At 41.4% G+C, this 24,824-nt stretch overlaps 1 protein-coding gene across 1 annotated transcript; it reads right to left on the reverse strand.

Annotated features, from left to right (window-relative positions):
* Nucleotides 1-23,061, reverse strand: SOAT1 (sterol O-acyltransferase 1; the record flags this gene model as incomplete). Its single annotated transcript, XM_080348962.1, has 15 exons — nt 1-57; nt 920-1,065; nt 1,855-1,990; nt 2,483-2,581; nt 3,067-3,164; nt 4,090-4,219; nt 4,642-4,687; nt 5,398-5,479; nt 6,162-6,240; nt 7,306-7,588; nt 9,297-9,404; nt 9,842-9,901; nt 9,992-10,140; nt 14,999-15,057; nt 22,944-23,061. The coding sequence occupies 15 exons, from the start codon at nt 23,059-23,061 to the stop codon at nt 1-3; spliced, it is 1,650 nt and encodes a 549-aa protein (XP_080205088.1).
* Nucleotides 23,062-24,824: the final 1,763 nt, after the last annotated feature.

A 24,824-nucleotide genomic window follows, 5' to 3' on the forward strand; every position in this document is an offset into this window, starting at 1 on the left:
CTACATCTTCATAGGACAGGACCATGAACGTGGTTTTAAGTAGTACAGGAACGTGGGCTGCAAAAGATGGAGAGGCAGCAAGTTAGTCACAGGAAAATCTTTCCAGCTGGGGTGTGGTCTGAACTCAAACTTCCCTAACAGCAAAGATCAAACAGCATTTTCACATCCTGCAACACTATTCTTATCCTCACTAAACAGCGTGTGGAAACGTAGCTGCAGCCACAAGCTATTTGCCTGCCACCCACCTCACCCCAGTTCTGATACACCAGGTAAATGCTGCATCTAGTGGCATATTGTGTCAAGAAGCCAGTCATTTATGATGGCAAAATCTTAACTGGGGAAAAATCAAACTTAAAATAGAGTTTGTCTGAGGATACACCTTTGGTTAAAACTGATACCAGCTAGGACAGCAAGAAGTTTTATGTAGAACAGAATCTGGTACCAAGAAATTAAGTTGTAAGTCAGAGAAAGTAACACCAACAAAACCCCAAACTGACCATTTATAGGCAACCATTCTCACTGCCACCCACTCTAGCCTGGGAGAGGCACAATAGGCTCATTTTTTGTGGGCCTCCTAGAAAAGCTTCTCTTGACCTCATTAGCCAAATGCTGCAGTTCCATTTAAACATCCTGAATGGCCTTGTATACTCTCATGTAGTGGCTTGGGTCCTCAGAATGTGGGAAACACCCTCGGTTTCAAGTAGTGAAACACACTCAGCATAGAAAGAGCACTAACGAAAGCATTTTTCTTAAGCTTTCGTAGACTGTCTATAGTTTCTAGACTAAATAACTCCTACTGAACTGATGGAGCACACTGCCAGAAAGGCTTGTGCCATTTAACTTCTGCCCTGTCCCTGCAGCAAGAAAGGACAAGTCACTCTCAAGGCCAGTTATCCCAAGGGAAAGGTCAGTCACTCACGTTTTCCACAGGGCAGTGGCAGCGGGCGTACCACTCCTGGCTGTAGAGACAAATGATGACACCTTGGCCCAGGAAAAGGGATGTCCACATGATCACGTTCCAGATGGGCCCTTTTCGACGGTCGTTAAGGATGAAGTTGAAGACCACTGGGAAGAGGTGAAACAAAAAGTACCATTCAGAAACAAACTTGGGATTACATAATCAAAGACCAAGTGATTTCACTGAATCTTTCACTTCATCTCTGAAGCAACAAAGCTGCTCCATGATGTCAGTATAGTGGAAGAAAATCTGATTATGCTTGGCAGCAGAGTAAATACTATGAGTTGATTCTGACACTTCCACTAAGTTTTCCAACAAGCTGGCCTAGCTGTATGTCTCTGGGGATCAATATCATTGTGTCATGCTGGTGACCAAGACATGCTGGCAGAGATGGCCTAGAGTTTATTAGAGCCCTCTAACTCGTTTTAGCTCAAAACTCAAAACTAAATGCAAGACCTTTATCTACTAAATGGGCTCTTTTCCTCCCTGCAACAGCAAAGTCATACTGGTTTTACATCATGACTTTAAAGAGGAAAACCTCCAGCTTGCTGACATGCAGTGATTCAACTAAGGCTTGACAAGGAGGAAGGAGTGCTATTAAAATATATACAGTGCCACATGAACAGCAGTTTCTCTGTTCCTCCACATTTGTATCTTGCTCATTTAAGTTCCAAGCTTGCAAACCCACTGTGTGTATGCATATATCTATTGAGCCGCTTGGCTGCAAAAATCCATTCACAAAGTTTGGACGCACAATTCCAACTCCTGGACAAGAAACAGTTCCGTGTGCCTAAAGGATAACTGGCATCAGAAGAGCAAAGTATGCTTGTTTAAAATAACCAAACAAAAGCCACAAAACTCACAACCCACTCACATATGCTCTCCCAGGAACTTACTTCCAAAGCACATAAACAGGCAAAAAAGAACTGGGTAGAAGAAGCCAAAGCAGATGCTCAGAACATACTCGTGCACAGCAGCTGATACTGTGAAGACAGACAGCATAGCTGCTGCTTTGAACTTCTTACCAAAAAACTGGAAAAGAGAAGAATACCAAGTATTATAAGATATTCTGTTTTCAGTTTGTTTGTTTCAACTTTTTATTTTAAACCTGAGCTAAGAAGCGCCTGCTCCAAACAAGAGGCATACATGAAATGCTAAGTGCTTTACAGAGTATCTCAGATTTTAGGTGTTTTTCTTCAGGCATAATTCTGCTCTCCAGTGTAAGTACTCAGGTTGAGCCCACTCATGAAATATCTACCGTAGCTCAGGAAAATAGTGCAACATGAGTTCAGAGGGTTGACTCAATCCTTACACTCCTACATCCCAGAAACCCATTTTGCAAACAGTAAGGACTTGGAAATGAGCAACGGATCTCTAAAAAGCACCGCAGCTACCCACAACAGCTGAGGCAAGACATTTTTGTGTTTCTCAATGGACAGTGATGCTGAACCTTGACAAATGTACTGTCTTGCTTGGTGGTTGAGCATACAGCTAACAAAAGGAACACATCTGCTTGTTACTCACCCAAAGGAAGTCCCTGTAGGCATAGTAATACAGCCAGTCATGTACTACCACGTTCCAGGTTCGGTAGTAGTTTGCATAGGAAGTGGAGTTCCACCAGTCCTGAAAGCACAGTTGAAAAAATACAAATCTAATGAAGCATAAAACATTCTACAGGTCTTTTCTGGGATAACAAGTTGAAAAATATTAATCAGGATAATACCAAGCTAATATATTAAGTTGCACAATGAAATAATGCATTCCATTGCTCTCTCAACATTCTACTCCGTCTAACAAAGTTTGGTTTTACTCCAAACTGCAGTGGCTCAGATGAGATACAAATAAAAAGAGTGCTAAAGGAGCTGTTGGGTAGGTCTGGCGGCTGGTTCTGTTTGTGCACCTTAAAAACAATTCAGACTGCCAAGTAGAAATCGGATCTGTTCTACAGCACAGCAACAAACTTAAGCCATAAACAGCATAAACAAGCAAAACTCTGTTGATGCTTTGTTTTGTAAAACAATCTTCAGTTTCCTCCTCTTTTCATTAGAAAAATGAATTTTAGAAGCCTTAGAAAGCTTGCTTTAGAAACTAGAACTGCTGCTTCTTACCTTGTAGAACATCCTATCTGCAAAGCGCAGCATCTCAGCAAACGCATTAAGCCAACAATGAAGGAATGCAAAGAAAACCAGGAAGAGAATCAGCACACCTAGAAACAAGGTAGATTCAGACAGTTTTTGCAGTGTTTTCTCTCAGCAATAATCAAGAACATGGAATGCAGTCAAGACTGTTCTTACAGGCACTGATATAAATGAGCTTTGTACCACTTACACAAAGGCATTTCAGTTTCTCATCACACCACAGAATGACAGAATCACAGAAGGTCAGGGATTGGAAGGGACCTCAAAAGCTCATCCAGTCCAATCCTCCCGCCGGAGCAGGAACACCCAGATGAGGTTACACAGGAAGGTGTCCAGGTGGGTTTGAATGTCTGCAGAGTAGGAGACTCCACAACCTCCCTGGGCAGCCTGGGCCAGTGTCTGTCACCCCCACTGAGAAGAAGTTTCTTCTCAAAGTGGAACCTCTTGTGTTCCAGTTTGAACCCATTACCCCTTGTCCTACCATTGGTTGTCACTGAGAAGAGCCTGGCTCCATCCTCCTGACACTAACCCTTTATATATCTGTAAACATTAATGAGGTCACCCCTCAGTCTCTTCTTCTCCAAGCTAAAGAGCCCCAGCTCCCTCAGCCTTTCCTCATATGGGAGATGCTCCACTCTATCTTCATTGCCCTGCACTGGACTCTCTCCAGCAGTTCCCTGTCCTTCTGGAACTGAGGGGCCCAGAACTGGACACAATATTCCAGATGTGGCTCATGGTCACATCATGCTTACCCCAGAGGGCAACAGCAAGGTTGCTATAGAGCCTAGAACTTGGCTTTGAAGACCATTATATTCAAACCCCAGCTTTTATTTTGTGCTGCTGAGTCCAAAGTTTAATACCATAACACTGAAGTCTGCCCAAGAGACCTCCTTTGCAGATCTTTGCCTGTCGTGAATGTATCTCGTATGAAGCACTTTCCTTCCCTACCTCCTCTTCCATAAAGATATAATCACTCATAAATCTGAGTCTTACCTGGCAGAATGGAATTGAAGATGCGGAGGACCAACCCACGAAGATTGAAGGTTTCTTGACCACTGTTGAGAAACTGAGGAATGCAGAGTCTCACAAAGATGTAGTAAGCATAGAAAAGGGAACCAAGCACCTGGAACAAAAACAAGTCTGATTCAATAAGAGAAACACACAATTAACACATCATCACTTGACAGCTCTAGGAGAGGAACTGTAGCTGTTAGCACAAGCCAAAATAATTTATTTTACATTGCTGCTAATAAACTTCCCAAAGGGTCCAGGCAGAAAGTGACAGCCATCTCTGTACCACATTGATAGCCAGCAGCAAAATCAACTTGTCTTTTTTACTAGAGAAGCTGTTTCTCATAGTTCTAACAACTCAGAAGTTATGAAACAAAGGATTTATGCCAATGCCAAAGTAAATGTAACTAAAAGGTATTATTTTCTAGTAAGCTCACACCAGGTAAACAGTGACTTAGTGCCAAAGGGATAACTGTTTATCAACAGTTCTGGTGATCTCTGAAAGCACATTCTTCAGAAAGCTGCACTACTCACCTGTGCAAACTTGGTAGCTACATAGCCCCATCTTATCACAGGATTCCTAGGAAAAAAAGAACATGATATCATATATAAATAGGGCCTCAAAGCAGCAAAAACCTCTCTTCAATTATTGATTTTACTGAACTGTACTCTGAAAAAAAAAAACAACCCTGTTTTATGAATTTCAGTGTTCTTAATCTCCTGACATTGACATCCAGCAAGAGATGTCTGCCCAAACTGCTGGTTCTTCAGCTTTCATCAGGACAACTATAGCAATTCCATAAATGGCAGTGTCTTGAGAGCAGCAATAAGCCATTACGTAGGTGGTGATCTGCCCAATAGTCACGTAAAGGACTGCTGACTTGACACTGTCAAAGTGCAACCCAGCAAAGTACAGAAAAGTCTGCACAGTTCCCAGTTTTGAAGGCTTCAACCTATCTCCTCAAACTCCAGAGGCAGGGCTGCTCATTAGCACCACACAAAACAACACACAACCCTACTGCAGGAACTAGATGTTCAGCAGCAAGTTCTCAATTTGTTCACTTCAAGTGTATTAATACTACTTAAACAAATAAAACCAGAACTGTAAAGTCAAGATACCTTTAGCATTAGAGTGAGTTTTCATGGCCAAGTCCTGCCCTTGCCAGGTTACTGACTTAACCACATCTATAAGAAAGCTCTAATAAATTGAACATATGGCATTCAGGGATGCTTGATGTTGGTTTCAGTTTTTAGGCTGTTCTAATGTTCTGTTGGTGTTGCTCACATTACCTGGGATAGTTGTCTCTGTAGATGAGAGTGGGAGCAAAGAGGAAGTACAGGTATTGAGAAATTCTGGGAATAGGTACTGTACCTGGGAGAGGAGGGGGAGATAAAAAAAAGGACACTTTATAATCTTTCTGCTTACTGACAGTTTAGTTTCCCCAGAACCCTTTCACAACACAGAACCCTTACCACCTCAAAAATCCTCAGTCTGGAACTAAAGGTCTGAGATTTGCAACAGACTAAAGCAAACTAGACATATAATATGGAGCTGTCCCTGTGAAGCACAGTTAGCAAGTGAGGGTGACTAACAGGCAGAGCAGTGCTAACACCCTGATATCACGTCTCCTTTCATCCTAGGGAATATGAAGCTCCAAGACCTGTATGAACATGTGGGTTCATGTTCAGCTCTGAACTTGCTGAAAGAACTTGTGTGCTTCTACAACTGCTGTCATATCAATCAGAGCACTGAACTGGGGGTTGCGCAGGCAACTTCTACATTTTTTCTCCTAAAAGCAGAAATAAGGAGTCTTGTTGAAGCAAGATTTAAGGTGCAGAAATGACTTGGATCTGAACAACAGTCTAGCTCATTCCTTAATACAGAATGAAAAGGTTCAGGCTGAAATTATGATGCAGGTCTGTCTAGAGCCTCATGACCTGCCCATTCAAAGTCATGTACTCAAATCCTATCTCTCCAACTCAAAACAATAGAGCAAAACCAAGAGCTGGTTATGCACTGCTGCCAAATAAAAACACTATGGCAAGTTACTCACTGGATTTGTCCTTTACAGAAGATAGCACTCTGGGTACATTCTCCCGCACAAATGAATGAGCCTTCATAACGAGACGCACCTGCAATACCAAGAGAGTATCAGTTTAATATTTGTACTTTCTCAGCTTTCTGATGAAGAGTGGGATCAAGCATTTTAAGGCAACACCTTCAATATCTTGATTTCTCTCCAATTTATCCATTTTACAAGGGAAGAGCTGCTTCTTCTGCCCACAAGCCAATGTAACTGACATGAATGTACAACACTGCAAGGTGAAACATGCAGTAACAATCATGACTCCAAGTCAAAATGTTTCTCATTTACACTGTTAAGACCACAGCATACACAAGGACTCCAACTCACACCAGTAAGTCACTAACCAGTTAACATTAACTTAAAATTGAAGCAAAAAACCCCCTATCCATTTTAATAGGCCAGTGTGCTTCAAAGTCTTAAAACTGACTCCATGACCTTAGATGCTGCATATATAAGTAGCCATGGAAGGACCAAAAGGAGGGTTTAGTTCAAAGTTAATTCTTCAAGCCTGCACTCATCTCTGACTATCCTTGTTTTAATGAGAGATCTGACCAGTCCTCCACACTCTTGCTATCTTCCCCCATTCCCTCAGAAAAGAAAACTCCACTTTCAATAAAGTTCTGACTACAGAACAGAGACAGTTGCTTCTTGAGAACAGAAAGGGAAACAGGGACCACTGTGGGTGACTTTTGTTTGGTTTGTTTTATTTTTGGGTTTTTTTTTGTTTTTTTAAGAGGAATGTTACAGCTTCCTTGTGAGCTATGGCACAACAGGCTCTTCAAATCGGTTTTAAGCATTTAGCATCCACAAGACAACTAGATATAAATGGAATTTCAGCCTTGAAGTATGTTCAGAAAAAAACCCACAGCAAAATCTTAAATACAGGGTAAATAATAGAAGTGGTTTCCAGGTCAAGAAAAAGTTTACTATCTACTTTTTTTTCATTAGACTTGCTGCATGTTAAGTCTGTCTTCAAGTCAAAGATAAACTCCATTCACAGCCCAGGCTTAATTTAATGAATAAAAGCAACAGTTGACTCCTTACAAAAAAGGACCCTTTCCATTTTGAAAACAAGATTCAATATATCCAAAGATACTGGGTAGGGACCTACCTGTTCCAGTATTACAATAAAACGGGAAGCTGGAGGCAGGGCGTATGATACAGCAATGTAGGTTGGTCCAAATCCAAGCCCAGCTGTTTGGAAGAGTGTGAACAACATCCCGTAGAATAAAGAGCGGACTCTGCGGTGGGAGGAACTGCAATAGCCTTGGGCCCACCAGACAAAGAGGTTGTATGGAATGATCACTGTGGCACTGAACATGCACAGCCAAGTACAGAAGACGACTGGGAACTTTCCAAAAACAAAGACCAAGAGATCAAATCCTAGGACCAGCCTAGAAGGCACAAAGAAAGTTACAATATTCAGTGTCCATTGTTTCATTGGAAATACTACTGTTTCACTAAGCAGCTACAAAACACACAGCTTCCAGGTCATCATTCCAGTCTAGACAGAGGTGACTGTAGCAATTTTCAGTTCGGAAACAGAGGGCTATCTGTGGCAGGTTTAAAAGCAACCACCCACAAGCACATCAGAAAATAAGAGATAAAGGACTCATGCCATCAATGCTGTCAAGGCACAGCTTACCTTCAAATCCCACAGGGCTTAAGCACATCTTTAAGATCAGCATGTGCTTTAAGAGCATGCTCAAACTCATCCCTGCTAAGAACAAGCATGTGACTAAACCATCCACTGCTCAGCCAGGGTCCAAAAGAGCTTTTGGGGAACACTCCCAGGACACCATCACTATCAAGAATCAGTTCTTCCCAGGATTTTAACACCTAAAGTGGCTTTCTCCCCACCTCTACAGACACAAGGTAGTTTAAGATCTAGCGCTCAAACATAATTCAATTCTGCTTTGTGAAATCTGTAGGCATTCCACATGCATTCAGTTTAGAACTCGCCCAAAAAGGCTTAGGACCATTAGATGGTCAGTCCAAATATGTCCAACTGGTACACAACAGGTTCTTTAGTTCATTAATGAAGCTTCAAATGTAAAGACATAAACAAAAGGATGCTCAGGCTTACTGGCAATCAAAGTCACCAGAGCTTACTCCTATGCATAAGCACTGCTTCTAAATTAGGGTCAGAGAGGAAGGTAGTACAGAGTACACCAACACCATTTATTTACTCTCATGGGGAGGTTCAATTGCAAACTGGATCCAAGTTATCAGATCTAGCTGAGGACACAGCAATGATCTTATTTTAATTACTTTTAAAGTAACCAGAGGATCCAGCTCTATTAGTTGAGATTACAGGTAAATACGTACTATTAAGTTAGGATCAGCTACACAACATTCAATAGTGCACAGGCCTGTTCTTACACTTTCACAAGAGGGACAATGATTGTAATCAAAATATAGCTCTAGTTTTGTACACCGAAGATTAGATAAGCAGCAAGATAGACTCATAATCCTACTTGCGTACATGGCATACAGCTTGCCAAAAAGATACTATTTAAAGCAACAAGCAAGTGTGAGGAAAGCAGTCTCTCAATCTCATTCACAACCGGCTACCTGCAAAGCACAATCTTAACAGAGGCTGTGCCAATATCCTTGAGACTTTTCCCAACAAAAAGTTCTATTTTTATTTAAGCACAAGTACAGTGTTCCAGAACTGTCATTTTTGAACAGAGGAAGGGCTGCTGAAGTATTTAAAGTTTTTCTAACCACAGTCCTCCTTCAGGCAGCACAAGGAGCTGAAAGCTACCATTTTATTATTCAACTAAAATAGCCCACATTCAGTGATGAGCCCTCCCTTTTGCCAGCCTTGCTATGTTAGGCTAGACTGTGCTAGCCATAATTTGCACAGAATACACCAATCTGCAAGATTTTAATAAAATCCAGCTATCTGATTTGAAATGACCATATCCCCTCAACAAGAAATCCAGTATATATTTTAAGTAAGTCAAGTTGAAAACCCCCGTTCCAACAAGACCCTAAGAAAAGATTTTTGCCTTTTTTTGCACCATCCTGTAGTTTCGTGTACTGCTGGTACTTTGGAAAAGAGCATTTCCCAGCCCCGGTCCCTGTCTTTCTTCTTACCTTCCTTCATCAATGAAGTCTACTAAAAGCGTGCTGAGGATGAAGACAATGAGAAGAGCGATGAACATGTGGTAGATCGTCCTGATGTGACTCACTTCAAATAGCTCACTAAGGGAGAGATTAAAATGCTATCAGGCCATTCACACAGCATATCACATCACACCTCCCATATGTTCCCTTTCAGAGTGTTTCACAGTGAGGTAAGATGACATCAATGCCATCCCAATTAAAGAGACTGAAGTTAATGTACAATTTGGGTGCCAGTCCGTACAGACACTTCCTCAGTTTATTGTCAGAGAAAGGAAAATTAGCCACTATCTCAGTGGTACAGAGAGGACTGTAATTAAGGTTTACATTTGGGGAAGCCTGAAAGCTGTAGTAGAGATGTTTTATGAAGAGACAGAAAAGCTTAAACAGATTAGTCCACATGGGTTTGAACATAAGACCACAGATGGCAGTGGGGAGAGTATCTCAAAGCAAAGGCTATTTAGTTTGCTCTCAAGGGTATTATCAGTCAATTTAATGGAAAATGTGAGCTTACTCACTCCAAAAGGGATCTCCTGGCAGTAAAGATCTTCCCATGTTCTGGAGGGGCCCTCAAGGTCCTGCAGAGAAGATAATATTTCAGACAAGAAAGGAAATAAAGCTTCCAGGAAACATAACCTTGTTATAGGAACAGCTTAAAACTGACTTACTTGGCTCTGTGCAGTTCCTTCTCTGAGCAAGAAGCTGGGAAGAGGGAAGCTGGAGATGAGGAGTCCAGGAATGCTGATTTTGCCACCAAACTGTTCACAAACTCTGTGAAGTGACTGTCCACTTCCTTCATGAAAACTGGCTTCAATTGCTGACAGAGAAGAAAAAATTATTTGCTTGTTTTTAAACTCACCAGATACAGTTATATAAAAATATTCATATTCCTCTTTATCCTGGAGCAAGGCATCAGGAAAACACTCTTGTACCATCTGCCAACAGCTGGAGCCAACTTGGACAAGATCAGGGGCTTATTCTGGCCTGTTCACACACCTCAGGCCAGATGACTTTGAATAACGCTTATCTTCTTTATCAGAACCAACACAGAGGAAAAAAGTAAACATACTGCTTTTTGTATCTATATGTCTGGAGCAGCAGGTTATTTCACATATTTTACGGTGCCAAGAAGGTTGAGCTAAACTTTTGAGAAACTGAGAAAACATTTCTCAATTCTAAGCAGAGCTGTGGTAATGTTGCAAGATTTTTAGCCTATTCATGTTTTTCTTCTCTCATCCTAATAGAGAAAGGCGATTTCTGAAGCATCTGGTTTACCAGAAATCTTGACTTCTATGGGTACATGAAAAATAGTAGGTGATCGTCCCCCTCTCTGCCACCTTTTCAGAAAAATGCACTGATAGCATGGAAATAAAAAAGGAGATAATTAGAGGTGGATAAAGCACAGGCCACCCTGGTCAAAGACTGCTTGCTTCACCTGATAAGAGAATTTCTTTCGTAGAAAGGAAAAGATTACTTAACCATCCCAACAGTAAGTTATCCAGACAAGGGTTAGAATTCATCTTCATAAAGCAGACTGTAAAATCTAAGATGTTTTCATATCCCTTTTGTCTTGCCTGTAGAATGTGTAATTAATTCTCTGTTTTCCTGTCTGCAGTATGGATGGATCTGCTATTCAGTCTCATCACATGAACCTTCAAAGACCTCCTTTGCCACAGCCCAGGCAGAGTTTTTAAAACTAGATGCATTTAGAGGAAACTTAAATGATAAAACACTCAAAGTTATTGTATTTCTGCAGAAAGCGCTACACTGAGCATTGAATATTTTTGGTTGAGGTGCAAATTCTCTTACTCTTTACATGCACAGATGATCCCAAGTTTGGCACAGTGCTGTGTTATTCTCATGACTAGAAAAAAGCAAGCCAAATTAATTCCCCCACTAAAGCAACATGCATTCACTATATTTCAGTGAGAACTTTGGGAATCTAAAGCTCCTAAGATCTCTGGAACTTCAGAAGATAGGATTTTTCAAGTTTGCCACCAGATTCAAGGTCCAAGTCTTCCCACGTGATAACTACATATTATTTCATCTAATCCTCCTACTAACCAGCTGCATAAGAAACACGTTACCCTGATCACCTCCAGAATTCCCAGCTGCCACCTACTTTCTAATCCTTAAGGCAAAAAAGTAACAAAACCAATAAATCAGTTTTCAAGGAGGGAAAGAAAGAGCCTGGAGGTTGTGCACAAAAATGACACTACCTTAAAAGGGCATTTGTGACACTTGAGCTCATTTGTCAGTAGGCATTTCTGTTTCAGTGCCTAAATATTATGTTAGAGAAAGTTGTGGCAGCATTGTTTTTGCTAAAAAGGAAGAGGCACAAGGTCTAAGAAAAAAACCAGATAACTAAAACAGGGTCTGTCAGCTCTAAGCTGGAGTGCTGATATGTTTGCCTCTTACACAGACCTCTTTCCACAGTTATGTTTTAAGGAGTCTGTTTCCACTGATGGAAATAGCCTTGTCATCCATGATACATCCTTCTTTTTCTAGGCACACTTAGATTGATTTTATGTTGTAGATCACCAAAAAAAACTAAGCTAAAAAGCCCTCTCTAGAAGTAAAACTTGTAGGCTAACAAAATATATTAATAGATGACATATTCGTACAAAATTCTAATGTAACAATAGCCAAGTACGCAAGTTTAACTCTCTGGAAGGAAATACAAGATAAATCTGAAGTGAGACCACATAAAACCAGAAGACCCTGAAGTCAAGATTTATCAGAATTCTACACTCCTCCTGTTTCATGGTGGTCAGATGCAGAGATCTCTTGAATCAGAAGCTGCCTTAGGAGAAGGAGCAGATTAATATTTAACTTAATAAAAACATTTTCCCCAGCTGTCAGTATAGAATAAACAAGATTCACCAGTGCTTAATGAAACAGAAGCTCTTAGGAGCTGGTTACTGCTTTTCTGGGAGGCAGAGAAGACAATTGTCTCTGCAAGAGATGTGGATTTGTTCCTTTAAAAACAGGAGGGGAAAAACAAACGAACAAAACCCACAAAATAAACAAAAATCACTAACAAAAACAACCCAAAACCTTGAGTACTTTGGAACAAGAGGCGTAACAGATGACACCGGTGCTCTCTGGCACAGCCTGCTTTTACAGCATGCGTGCACACAACCCTGCCAAAAAAGTCAAACAGAAATTCCTGCTCTTCTTGCAGTGCTCAAATTGCCATGTCAAACAAAGCACTGTTAATTCCTAACAAAACCCTGTCTTTTTTTTTAAAGCCTCTCCCATTTTTTCAGCCGAATCTCCTTTCAGCAAGAGTTTAACAGAAATTATTTCCTTAAACCATCTCTTCCTGTGAGTTAGTGCTCTGCTGAGATTGTCTTCTCTTAATCTAACCCTCCATGGCTGACACCAACATCTGCATGTGTTTGGTTGGAAGAGCAGGTCTTGAGTTCTCATTAGATTAAATACAACCAGAGCATATACCCGACAGTACTTGTAACTGTACAACGAAGCTGCACAACATATCATGCTGTCTTATCACCTCTTACTACTACCATTCAAAGGGCAAGCAACTTGAGCAATTGCCAGAGTAACTGTTTGGTGGTCAATCAGCAAAGTGCATTCCTCTTAGTCACCAAAGAAATTAAATGTAAGAGAATGCACCTCCTACCAGCCTTCAATGTGACAGGGTACGGACACACAGATCCATCGCTTCCCTGATGGAGAACACGCAACCAAGAGCTCCCTCAAGTGTGCTTGAAGTCTGGAAGAAGGAACTGGGCAGATCCACTCAGCTGTCACCATTAAGTTTCCAACAAAAGAATCAGATCATTACAAAAGGGGGGCAAGTACAAAAAAAACAATGCTATGCCATAAAAAGCAGAAGCTGGACGAGAAGTCAGAGAAAGTTGAGGGAAGTAACCCCTGGCTCACTTACAAAGAAAAAGCTGCAAGAACTCCCCAGCATTTTACTCATTCTAACAGATGTAGTAATATCAGTCACTGAAACATGACAACATCCAGCTCTGATCAAGTGACAGAACACACCATTCACAACTCAGTTTAGAATGAACAAAGGACTAGATTTTCAGACTGGACTGCAGATGCCTGAAGGCATCCTATGCATGAATAACACCTACAAAGCCCATTTAAACCAGTGGGAGCTGTCAGGGACCAGCACTTTCCAGAAGTCAAGCACCTGTCTAGACCTCAGACACTGATCACCTGAAAGGTGAACTGCAATCCAAACCTTTGTGCAGTGGTTCACACAACAAAAGGGCCGGGCACTCCAGAATTCTCAGGAATTTTGCAGTAGATGGAGGTTTTTACCTAGCCTTGTAGCTACCATTGTTTAATTTGCCTTAAGAGAGCTACAAATTTGCAAGCTGTTTAACTCAGTGTTTAAAACTTCAACTACCCCTGCTTTTAGAGAAAATTCAGTAATTAAAGTGCCATTGCTGGTTTTCGTCAATTCTCTTTGTGGATAAGAAATTAGCTTGTCTACAAACTAGCGTCTTTCAAAGCTGGTGGCCAGAAAAAGAGTAGAAACAAGAGACATTCCTGAAGAAAGCAAATCCAAGATCAAGTTGTCCTCTACAACCAGTTAGTGTTCCCTGGAACCCAGAACTTACAAAGCTACATGTGTTTAACAATCAAAGCTTTCTCTTGCAACCATCTGTTGCCAACACAGTGATTTGCAGTGGTTGTTTTGCCTGCAGAGAAAGGATAAGAGGCTTGCTCTATCATGTCCTCAGTAAGAATCATTCAGAGAAGGCAACATATGAAATAAAATTCAGAGCTGACTACGCCTCTAACGCACTGAATTTTAGGAGTGTCTGCACAAAAAGCAGCACACCCCTTGCAGAAGACATTTAAATACACTTTAGTTACAGCTGTTATAAATTACACACCACTTACATGGGTAGAAAAAAATACTTTTAAACAGGAAAACATTTTAAAGATGCAAGATATTTCTCTCTATCTTATAAAGTCTCCTAACCCTAATATTCACATAAGAGTGGCACAATTAGATTACTTCATCTTTACCATGGAAATCTCTGCAACAAAACGAAGCAAAAGTACAGGACGATTTGCCCCGAGGAACATGCATGCTAAAAAACAATGGTTAACAAGAGTTCACTGTTAGCTAACTTCATTTAATTTGGGCATAAATCACCTTGACATAAGCTAAGACAATGGCAGTTCACAAAAATGCAGATTATGTTAGAAACACCCAGTGCTATTTTCTTTGGGGATATTACTCACTGACAAAAAAAGTGGGACCAAGGCTCAGGAAGGTCATCTCCAGAGCCAGGGCAACAGGACTAGTGGGATACAGGCTACACACTACCCTTTATTTAATGGCTAACAGGACACAGAGCATTTTAAAGAGCCTAGATGATAATCATACTGCCAAACATTAGTGGTGAGGGAAGTTCCATATTATTTACAGACCTCAAAGTTTATTCTTATCTTTGGACTTCAACCGATTGGGGTCAAGTAGGACAGAACCGCATTTCACAACACTACCTCCCGTGCAAAGTCAGAAGAGAGGAGGAAAGAAAGAGGGTTGTATAAAAGTGACACCCGAGCTATGACTGAAGGGGGATATTTGTGTTTCAGGACTAGTGATTCTCCAAAAGACATTCAGGGTCAATAATCCCGCTCCTCCCCATAAGCAAGCATTACATTATATTTACCTCAGCTTCTGCTATTAGCTGCATTTTCCGTGTTATCGCATGGTCAACATCAACCCGGCCTAAGGAAGGAAAGCAAATATTAATATTAAACCCTTGCATTTTCAGTGATGTGAGTCAGATGTCTAAAAACACAGCACAACATACAGTAGCTCAGTCACTGATTTTTCATCAGTGCTTCTTAATTCTAATAAGGTCCCAGTAAATTCAAAACTAAGCTGGAGGAAATTCATAAGCAACAACCAAGTAGTTTAAACAGCCATTTAGGATTACAGCACTATAAAACAGCCAACAGCTGATAACATGCTGGATTTTAAAAAGCTTTATTTTTCATCAGCAATTCTGTGAATCTCCCCAAGGTCCCTAAACATATTCAGCCTTGAAGCAACCATTAGAACAACCTTTAAAAGGTCATATTCAAGCACATTGGTCTTTTATCAGAGCTTTATCTTATGCACAGCAAACTAGACGTAAGATTAGTTTGTCTGGAGGTTTCTACACTGCCAATAGACAAGGCAGGCAAGTCACAACTATCTGTAAAATACAGTTACCAGCTCTGAAAACTGGCTAAATCACAAGTCAGAAAGTTATTCTGTGTTCAAACCTGGCTACCCCTACTCCTTTCATCCCCCAGGAGAAGTGTTAGACATCAGTCTGACTGTATTCCTCAGTATGGGCTCATATATAAAGCCTCAAATATCACCCTTCTTTTGCATAAAGCACTGCACACATCTGAGATGCCTCTATTACATCAAGTGGATCAGACACTTCAGGCCAGTTGGGTTTTAAGACAAGGTTTGCCTGCAGTGGTTGCACAGTGCTAGCAATCCAGCTGGTGTTTTACTTCTCCAATAGGAACAAACAACACAGAAGATAAAGTTACTTAAAACAGAGAGTCTTGCACATGAAGGAAAAGCAATATTAGAGCAGCAATATCCACCCCCTAAAATACCAGCCAGGGTGAAAAGAGGGCAACAAACCTTGCCTTGTACATGCCCTTTTGCAATTACAGCTACAACAGTACCTTACACACTAACATGGTTAGCGTTACAACTTTGATGTTCAGTACCTAAGACAACACTACAGCTTCCAGAAAAAGTGGATACTGAGCTGATTCTCTACTAACACTTCCAGTGAAGCATGAGCTCACAGATTTGCAGCAGAGGTGTCAGTGCTGCGCTGCTGTGTGACGAGGAGACAGATTTGCAGCAATATCACAGTTCATCACGCAGCCTCCTGGTCTGGTCCTCCTCGTACGTGCGCAGCCCATGCACGCAGGATACACAGCGTGTCATTTTAAATAGAAGCAAGTGCTTCTGTGATGCACACATTAGTCTGAAAGTGCTCTTAGGATCAGCCACTTCTAAGAAGCTTAGATACACCTGCTTCAGAGATTATTTCAATTCCAATACTGGAGAAGAGTTAAATGAAAGGTGAAACTCCATCTGCAATGAAACTATACTCAGTTGTCAGCATTATTTCTCTGTGCCCACCCCCATCAAGCAGGAAGACTTTTTTTTTGTCTATAACAATTGCTACATAAGCTGTAGACTTACAAACAGACCAGCAACAACAGGCTATCATTTAGCAGCCATGTAATGTAACAACAAACAACGAAATTGCTTAACACCATGAATTTTCAGCTGCCTGCAAAGATCCATTTTTACAAAAATAGAATTCCTGGTTGCTAAGCATCTCACCTACAAGACAAAGAAAACCCCTCAGCATTTAAGCTCATTATGCTGTTACCGCTGTCAAATAGCAGCAGTTTGGAAAATAACTCAAGAGAAAAGTACAAGATACCACTAGAGAGTACCTTGTCCACCTCAGCCTCTGTGCTTTGCTGGTCTCAAATGGATTCCCCCCACCTCTCTTCTAATAAATAATAATAATAATAATAGTTAAGTTGTTCCACAAGCAGCAGAACTATATCCCACTCATATCATCTCAATGGCTCTACTCCTTCACTGTGCCACACCACAATTGTATTAATAGACCACTCACCCCAGTACTACTAAAGAACCACCTTGTGCTCACCTGCTAGCAAGCAGACCAGACAGAGCTTTTGAGCCCAAAGCACAACCAACCTTTTGCTGTAGAAAGGGAAGAATTTGTGTCTCTTATCAGGCTGGCAGTCTTCAAGACTATCAAGTTTGCTTGAAGCCATGCAATATCACCAAAGAGGACAGGGCACATGAGACTTAAGGGATTTCACTATTTTCTTTGTGAGCCAAACTAAAAGTAAATAGCCACTTCTTTGGCCATATATTTCTTGCCAGATCTCACATTTCAAGCCTTAGTTGTTATTATTAACTACTCAGGAGCAGCTCACTTTAGAAATAAAACCCTCTTTTCGACTTGCAAGGCCTTAAAGATGGATATAGTTTTACAGACACCTAATGTACAGCTTTAATGGTTGCATGGGAAACGAGGCCAGTCTCTGACCTGCTGACATTGCAATTGCTAAATTGTATGTGGTGTCCCTCCTATCACTTTATCCACCCACACACCAGTGTGCACGCACAGACTAGATGAGAAACACAGAATCTTTTAAAAGGCTTCAAAATCAAGATCTCCATATCTTCAGTATACACATCTCATAAACCAAAGTACAGCCACCTGTAAGCTTGTAGCTTCTTTTCCAGACCAAAGAATCTCCTGTAGAAGAAAACCCACCAAAACAACAACTCATTCTGCTGTGTTGCATCGCCCCAGAAACTCAAGCAGTGTCACAAGGCAGACACCAGAGAACACGCAACTCATCATCTTCTTGAATCATTCAGCTTCTGTTGTGCAAGCTGCTACTTATGTCCTATGAGGTCATTTGAGAAGGGAATCATATGATTTTGAGTCTAAAAGTAATGCTGCAGTACTAACAAGTCCAAATCTTCATTTGCCTTTGACACTGAAAAGAAAAACTGGAACCCTCTGTATCACTTTGGCATTGCAACATCCTTACAAAAATGGAACGAAGACAAGCAAGCACATCTTCCCATTTAAAACAGGAAACGTATTTAAAGTCATAAGGAAGAAAATCTTATTTGAAGACTAGTATGAAACATTAGCAAATTTCACAGGAGACTGAAGCATGGTTTGCTTTGAAAGAGCTCTACTCATAGGGAGAAGTTTTAACTCCATGCCTTGTGTTCCCCTCCCATCAGCAAGGTCATTGGATAAGATCTTTATTGCCTTGGGCTTGTAGAAACAGATCCCTGTAGGATGGGACACCTCCACACAGCCCAAACTCAAAGCAGGCTCAAAAGTCATAAAGAAAAAACAGAGCAATTTAAATGTAAGCTTTGTTTCCATTGGAAACCAGGCTAATAAAAGATCACTTGAAGATTGAGAAAGCTTCTTACTATTGAAAACTTCAACAACTTGTTTCACAGAAGATTCACAAACTACTTATCTCAAAGGATCTCATTGTCCATTTGTCAACCTACTCTTGTACATGGTTACAAGGAGGTGACATTGGAGATGACCAGAGAAGCATCCCACTCATATGACCTCTGACTGTTACAGCTTGGGATCCAACAAAAACAGCTTCTACCTAAGACACCAGCCAGCTACTAAGCAAGCTCTGAAAAATTAATGGTGTTAAGAAGCATTCGCTTAATTTAACCACTACAGTCTGCAATTACCACCAAGGGCACAAGTGGGAATAAGTAATCTGATTAAAGCTGTGGCTTGTGTGCAGTGTCACAGTTCCAGCCCACAATGACTTCAACAGCAGTCCGGCACTCCAAGCCATCGCCACCCCGCTGTTCCTGCATCATAGCCATCACTTCATTATTGAGCAGTTAAAAGCACTCAGAGAAACTACTGCTGTCTAAATCCCAGCACAGCATTCTAGACAAAAATGCCTCTTTGCAGGAAAGCTAGAAAAAAAAACACACCAACTTCAGCTTATTGCCACATGTACTTAAAAAACCCCCAACCCAAAACATCACTTCTCAGAATAGCCAAGCACACCACGCATGGTTTAGAAACATTCTCCCATAATGATGTCAGGATCTGTTTAGCTTCAGGGTCCACACAAAAAGTCAGATACAAACTGTACCCAATACTGCCCTTCCCTAGAAGAGTTAAAAAATATTACCTTTATTATTTCTTGGTCAGACAACTTACCACTCAAGAGGTTAAAACAACATAGGCAGAAGGATTTCCTGTTACTGTTGGATACCTCAATTCAAAGGTTTTGCCTGTAGAAACACTGAACATGTTATCTGAGGGAGAGCAACGTTAAAGCAAACCTAGTGCAAGGCTTATGTAAAGAGGGGAAGTCTTCCATATTTGCCACAATACAACATATGTTGATAATTTGACACTAATAAGCCTTACTCTGAGTTATGGTAATTTATTTGGCAACTCAGCAGACAGAAGCAAGTTACGATGAGACTGCTGATGTGCTTAAAGAATGCAGAGCCCATAGGTCTCTGCACTGCAGCTGAGCAAAGAATTAAGGTAAAAAGTCATTTCTATAGAGACTTGGGACCCAAAGAGTCTCTTCACTAGCCTGAGCACATCCATAAGAAACTGCCCAGCCCTCACCAAACCCACAGGCTCCAAAACACGAGCATGCCTAGAACTACCAAAACCCACCTCGTCTCAGACAAGACAGTTCTGTTGGATCCATCTTCCTGAAACACACTCCAGAATCTCAGGCAGCTTAATCCCAAATTCATTAATCCGCAAAAAACACCCTGGTGTTACAATAAAGACTAATTGCTGTGAGTCATACAGCAAACCCTAAAGCTTTCCAAATTGCTCCCTGATTTAGAGCTCCCTCCTCCTACATCTATCAGTAGGCACACACGATTCACGCACCTTCATAAACTTTTGCATGGCCAATGATCAATAGTAACCTCTTCACTGGAAGATAATAACCTCTTTCTGAGGACAGCATTGCCAAACAGGCTTAGTCACACCAAACAAAGATCCATCACATTGTTTGCAGACCAGTCTCCACAGATACTTCTGATTTGCAGCATCTTCTGATTCCAGAGTAAACAAGGGCAGACTCCACAACCATCAGTTTACTGTTCTGAATGGCCAAATCTCAGCGTTTTAGAGGCATTCAGATACACACTGAAGAGCCATGACCTCTCTAGTCTTTTAAGATCTGCCCATCCCATTTGTTACACCCATGGTTGCAACTGTTACTGCCTGATATCAATATCTCATTAAGCAGAACAAGTTTGTATTTATTTATGTATCTTCAGCTGAAAACATGTAAGACTATTATTAAGGAAGCCGGTCTTTTGACAGGAGTTTATTGCTGCCTAGATCACCTGTTGACTCTACACCAGGATCAAATTAGTAGTTTAATTACAACACTGGAGCCAATTCAAGGAGAAGCGATAATGAGATTGAAGTTCAGCTACTCTGTCAAAGTGAAATTACAGGCTGAATGATTACAAGATACAAACACATCAAGGGACAGAAGAATTGTCCTGGCAATCTCAAAGCTATGAACATTTACAACTAACCATAAATTTGGGGTTACCCAAGTACAAACTTTTCAGTGTTAGAAAACAGAGACAGTTTTCAGCAGCAGTGGTGAGGCAAGAAAAAAAAATAACCTAAACTAAATAAAAAGAAGAGTCAGACCTCATGTAGCTCTAAAGTAAATATATGGATTAAAATTATTCCTCTAGTCAAGCTCAGATCAGCCAATGCATTTGAGGTTTAATAAAGAAAGGATTAACGGCCTAGACATTTCTGTAGAGAGTTCACACACTTCTGGAAACAAGTCAATTGGCCCTTGACACATTAACTCTCAAGTTAAAAGCAGATTGTGTTTGCTAATCGGGGTGGATCAAGGGTGGGAAATCACATTATCGTTTAAGATCTTCTACAGAAATAATTGGTACAAAGACACAACATATTTACTTGAATAGAAGATACTGTCTTGACCTGGCTAGAATCCCTTGACCGCAATAAACACGCATCTTGTTCAAAACCCTGCACAACACCCAGTGACTGTTAAGATGCTACAGTATAACGATGGTGTTGCCAGACACTTCAGATCATTGGAATCACGCTGCCTTAGAAACAGCTATTCAGAAGCGAAAGGCCAGGACAAAAGACAGACAGAGAAAAGTCCATGGCTACTCCTTCCCAGAAATTCTTCCAACTCAGCTGTGCTTTCACAGAAAGCTCCAGCTACTTACGCAAGCATACTGGATTCTGTGAAGAGGCTGCTATCTAGAATACGTGAACCTTGTAAAGCTTCAACCTTTGTGCTGCAGAGATGCTGATCAAACTCCACTGTACAGCAGAATCTCTGATCAGAGTGATGCATATAAAGTGGTCAGGGAGACTCACCTCCTACCTCCCTGTGGCATCCCTGGTGTCCCCATTGCTGTACTGAGCAAAGAATCTGCAAAAACTGGTAACACTGAAGTCTCTGTGACACTTCGGCCAAATTGGCAGCAATGCTGGAAGGGAAGAGGCACCTAATCTCAACTAACCAGGATCCTTCCCAGCTTGCTTGGTGGCCAACCCACCAAGGTACACAGACACACATGAAAGCTCAGTAAACTTGGAAGAAATCTACCCCATAATGTTTACTTGCTACACACCCACAGTATCGCACCTGCAGTGACATTATGGCACATCTCAGAGGTAATAAAATCAAAAGCTTTTAAAGGCAGGCACACCCACCTATCAAGTGCTAGTTATCAGAGCTATATTTATTGTTTATTCTCAAGCCTGCAAGAACTCAAAATCCATGCACAGCAGTTAAGGTGTTTCCATAGATAAAAAGGTAGACGTCTGCTTCTAAACCCATCATAACTGTTTTCCAGTAGCCACTAACTCCTTGCAGTTTTCTGAAAATGGAATTAATGGAACAGTCCTATTTGATTCAATTAAAATACTGGTACTACCAAGAGCTTAAAATCCCATTTCTCCAAGCAGTTTGTGAGATGGCTTTCCCTCCACTGTATTTTTTGCAAGAAGAAATCTGACTTGTCCTAAACTTAAACTTGTTCCAATTCCTGTTTCAGTTGGAAGTGACAACATTCAGACACATACCACTAAGAATTATCTCACTGCGTCACTGGCACCAGAGTTTTGAAAGCTGCACTCACATGGCACATTGTGACAAACTAATTGGGCTTTCTGTTTGTTCCACCTCCCAAAGAGAAAGGAAACAAGCTGCGATTTCATCGCTAACCTCCTGATCACCTGGCTGGAATGTGGTACAGCATAACCCAGGAGTCTGAGACAGTCACAGCATCCATGGGCTAAACAGCTCACACTGTCATGCAACCGTCCCTGCAAACCAAGGGCAGCAGCGACCCTTCCACAGAGCCAACTATAAGCCATATAACTTTTAAGATGACCACAATATAAATGCATAGAAACCCAACTGTTTATTGTTCTAGTTTATGGCAGTCACGGTTGAGACTGGATAGAAGGGACCTGTTCTGGCATTAACAGGAGCAGAGAATCATTCTCTGTGCCACCCTACCTGCAGCGGTCTGTCAGGATGGATACACCAGTTTAACACTTTGTTCAGTCTTGCAGAAGCCCCATACTTAAAGCTTGTAAAGGAAGCAAGATGACATCCCCAAAAAGAGTGTTTACAGGGTTACTCAAAATTGTTGTCAAGATGCATTTGCACCATTTACAGTGTTAAAGCCTCTCCTCCTCATCAATACATTTCTCCTGTGACAATTAATCACTTTCTTTACTCTAGAACTATGTAAGCACTGCAGCACAGAGCCCCTGAAGGAAAGCTGTGCAGGACAACACTCCAAGTAACCTAAACCTGCTGGAGAAGTGCAGCTCATACACAGAGCTCCACTTTGGGAGCCTTTCTACAAGCAAAAAGAGAAACTGAAACGAAAGAGCAAAGATGCAAGAGCCATGAGCTAGAAAGGACACTTTAGAGGAGACCATGTGCCAGAGATGCAACTAATCCCAAGTGAAAGAATCTCACCATTGCTTGTGTTTTGAAATGACCTCTCGTTCTCAGGTCTCCTCTGTGTTTCTTCATTCTCAGGGGGCTTGCAAGTGGAGCCGGACTGGCGTTTTCTTACACAGTCTTCACCTGCCATTGTTGCCTAGTTAGACCAGAAAAAGGACAGCAGATAATTAATGACAGAAGAAACTCATTTACTCTTTACATTGTTCAAGGATCAATTTACATTACCTTCTTTACACTAAAGTTAGACATTCTTCCCTCCATTGTGAACTCAGAACAAGGGTACAGGAAATCAAAAACACTTGTGTTAGTCATTTACCATGGACCACACTTCCTCTCCCTTACTATAAGCCATAAAGGAATGAAGTAACCCAGCAAGTTCCCTTATTACTGCCAAAACTTCTCTTCATTGCTCCCTTCTTTCCCCTAAAGACCTTTTAAGTATTTAAAATTACTTAAGCCTTTGTGAAATCTTCACAAGTCCAAATAGACCTTGAAAATGCTTTCTGATAGTGAGTCTGACAGCAAAATCTGTCTTTTGAGATATCTGGCAGGTTTGCTCTGCAGAATCGCCATGGAGCCAAGCCCCATCCTGTCAAGTCTTCAGTCCCCCACAAACGAGCAGCTTCCTCAATGGATCCTTGTGCTCTGCCTGGCCAGACAACGGCTGCACTGCAAACCATAGGAAAACAGGAAAGAGAGGATCAGGTTTGAACTACATCAGATTCAATGACAAAGGCCACCCGCTGCTGGGGACAGAGCTGCTAGTAGGGAATACCTGCAGCACCACAGCCAGGCTGAACACAAAGAATTCCCAGTCCATGGAAAGGTCCTGAAGTGACATTCCTGCACGCTCTCCAAGAAATTCAGCTCAAGAAGCTCTCAGAAATGAGGCTACAAGCAGGGACAATTTTCAGAACTGGACTTCCAGAAAAGCACACAGGCATGTATGTAACCGCATTTTTAAACTAACGCTTCTCCTTCTCGATGTATTTTTTCACCTTGGCACAAGCTCTTAAATAGACACGTTTTGTTCCTAGCGAACAGAACATGTGAATGAGCACGGATGAGCCATTAGAGACAGACAAGAAAAATTCACATACTTATAGAAGATCTTAGAAGGAAGATCATAATTATTTAAGGATGGATTTCCTCATAACACCGAAGCTGCAGAAGGGAAATAAGACTTCTGATCAGACATTTTCATGCCTCAGCTTCCTGTGTTTGTCCCTCTAGTACAACAGCCTCCCATTCTCCTTTTGGACATCACAGCATACAGGGGAAAAAAAACCCAAACAACAAATGACTCATTCAATCACCAACACCATTTCTTGCAGCTCTGTCTCAGGAGACCACAGTTGGGTCTGCAAGCTACAAAACAAAGACCATAAAAATGACAAACTGCCCAGTTGGCTTTGTACAACACCTGATAGCTCATATGATCGTAATTTACATAACGCAAAACGCATTTACATGGAGAACATGAAGAACCAGGCAAGAATATGGTCAATCTTCCTACAGTAACTATGCCCACCAGCACAGAAGGGTAGTGGGCAGAACCCATCCACATCCTACCAGCTCTACGCACAGTTTTTGCTGTGACCCTCTTGCCTTTAAACCAAATTAGTCACCATCATCCACCTCCCCACAAGGCTTCAAGTACAGACACAGCTGGATCATCTTGGAGGAAAGGATCATTTTGCCCACCCAGGGCTTACAGCTACATGGAGAACCTGGACAGGCAAACACTTCAATCTTTCTGCTCTTACACATGCCCAAAACTCTACGACAGGATAAGAATGTGCTGCTCTGATCACACAATATGGTCTACAGAGTGGTGGAGGGGGAAAAAAACCAAGATGCCTTATAAATTCACATGCTAACAAGCTACTCCCC

Source organism: Nesoenas mayeri (genome assembly GCF_963082525.1).
Source record: "Nesoenas mayeri genome assembly, chromosome: 8".
Lineage (NCBI taxonomy): Eukaryota > Metazoa > Chordata > Aves > Columbiformes > Columbidae > Nesoenas > Nesoenas mayeri.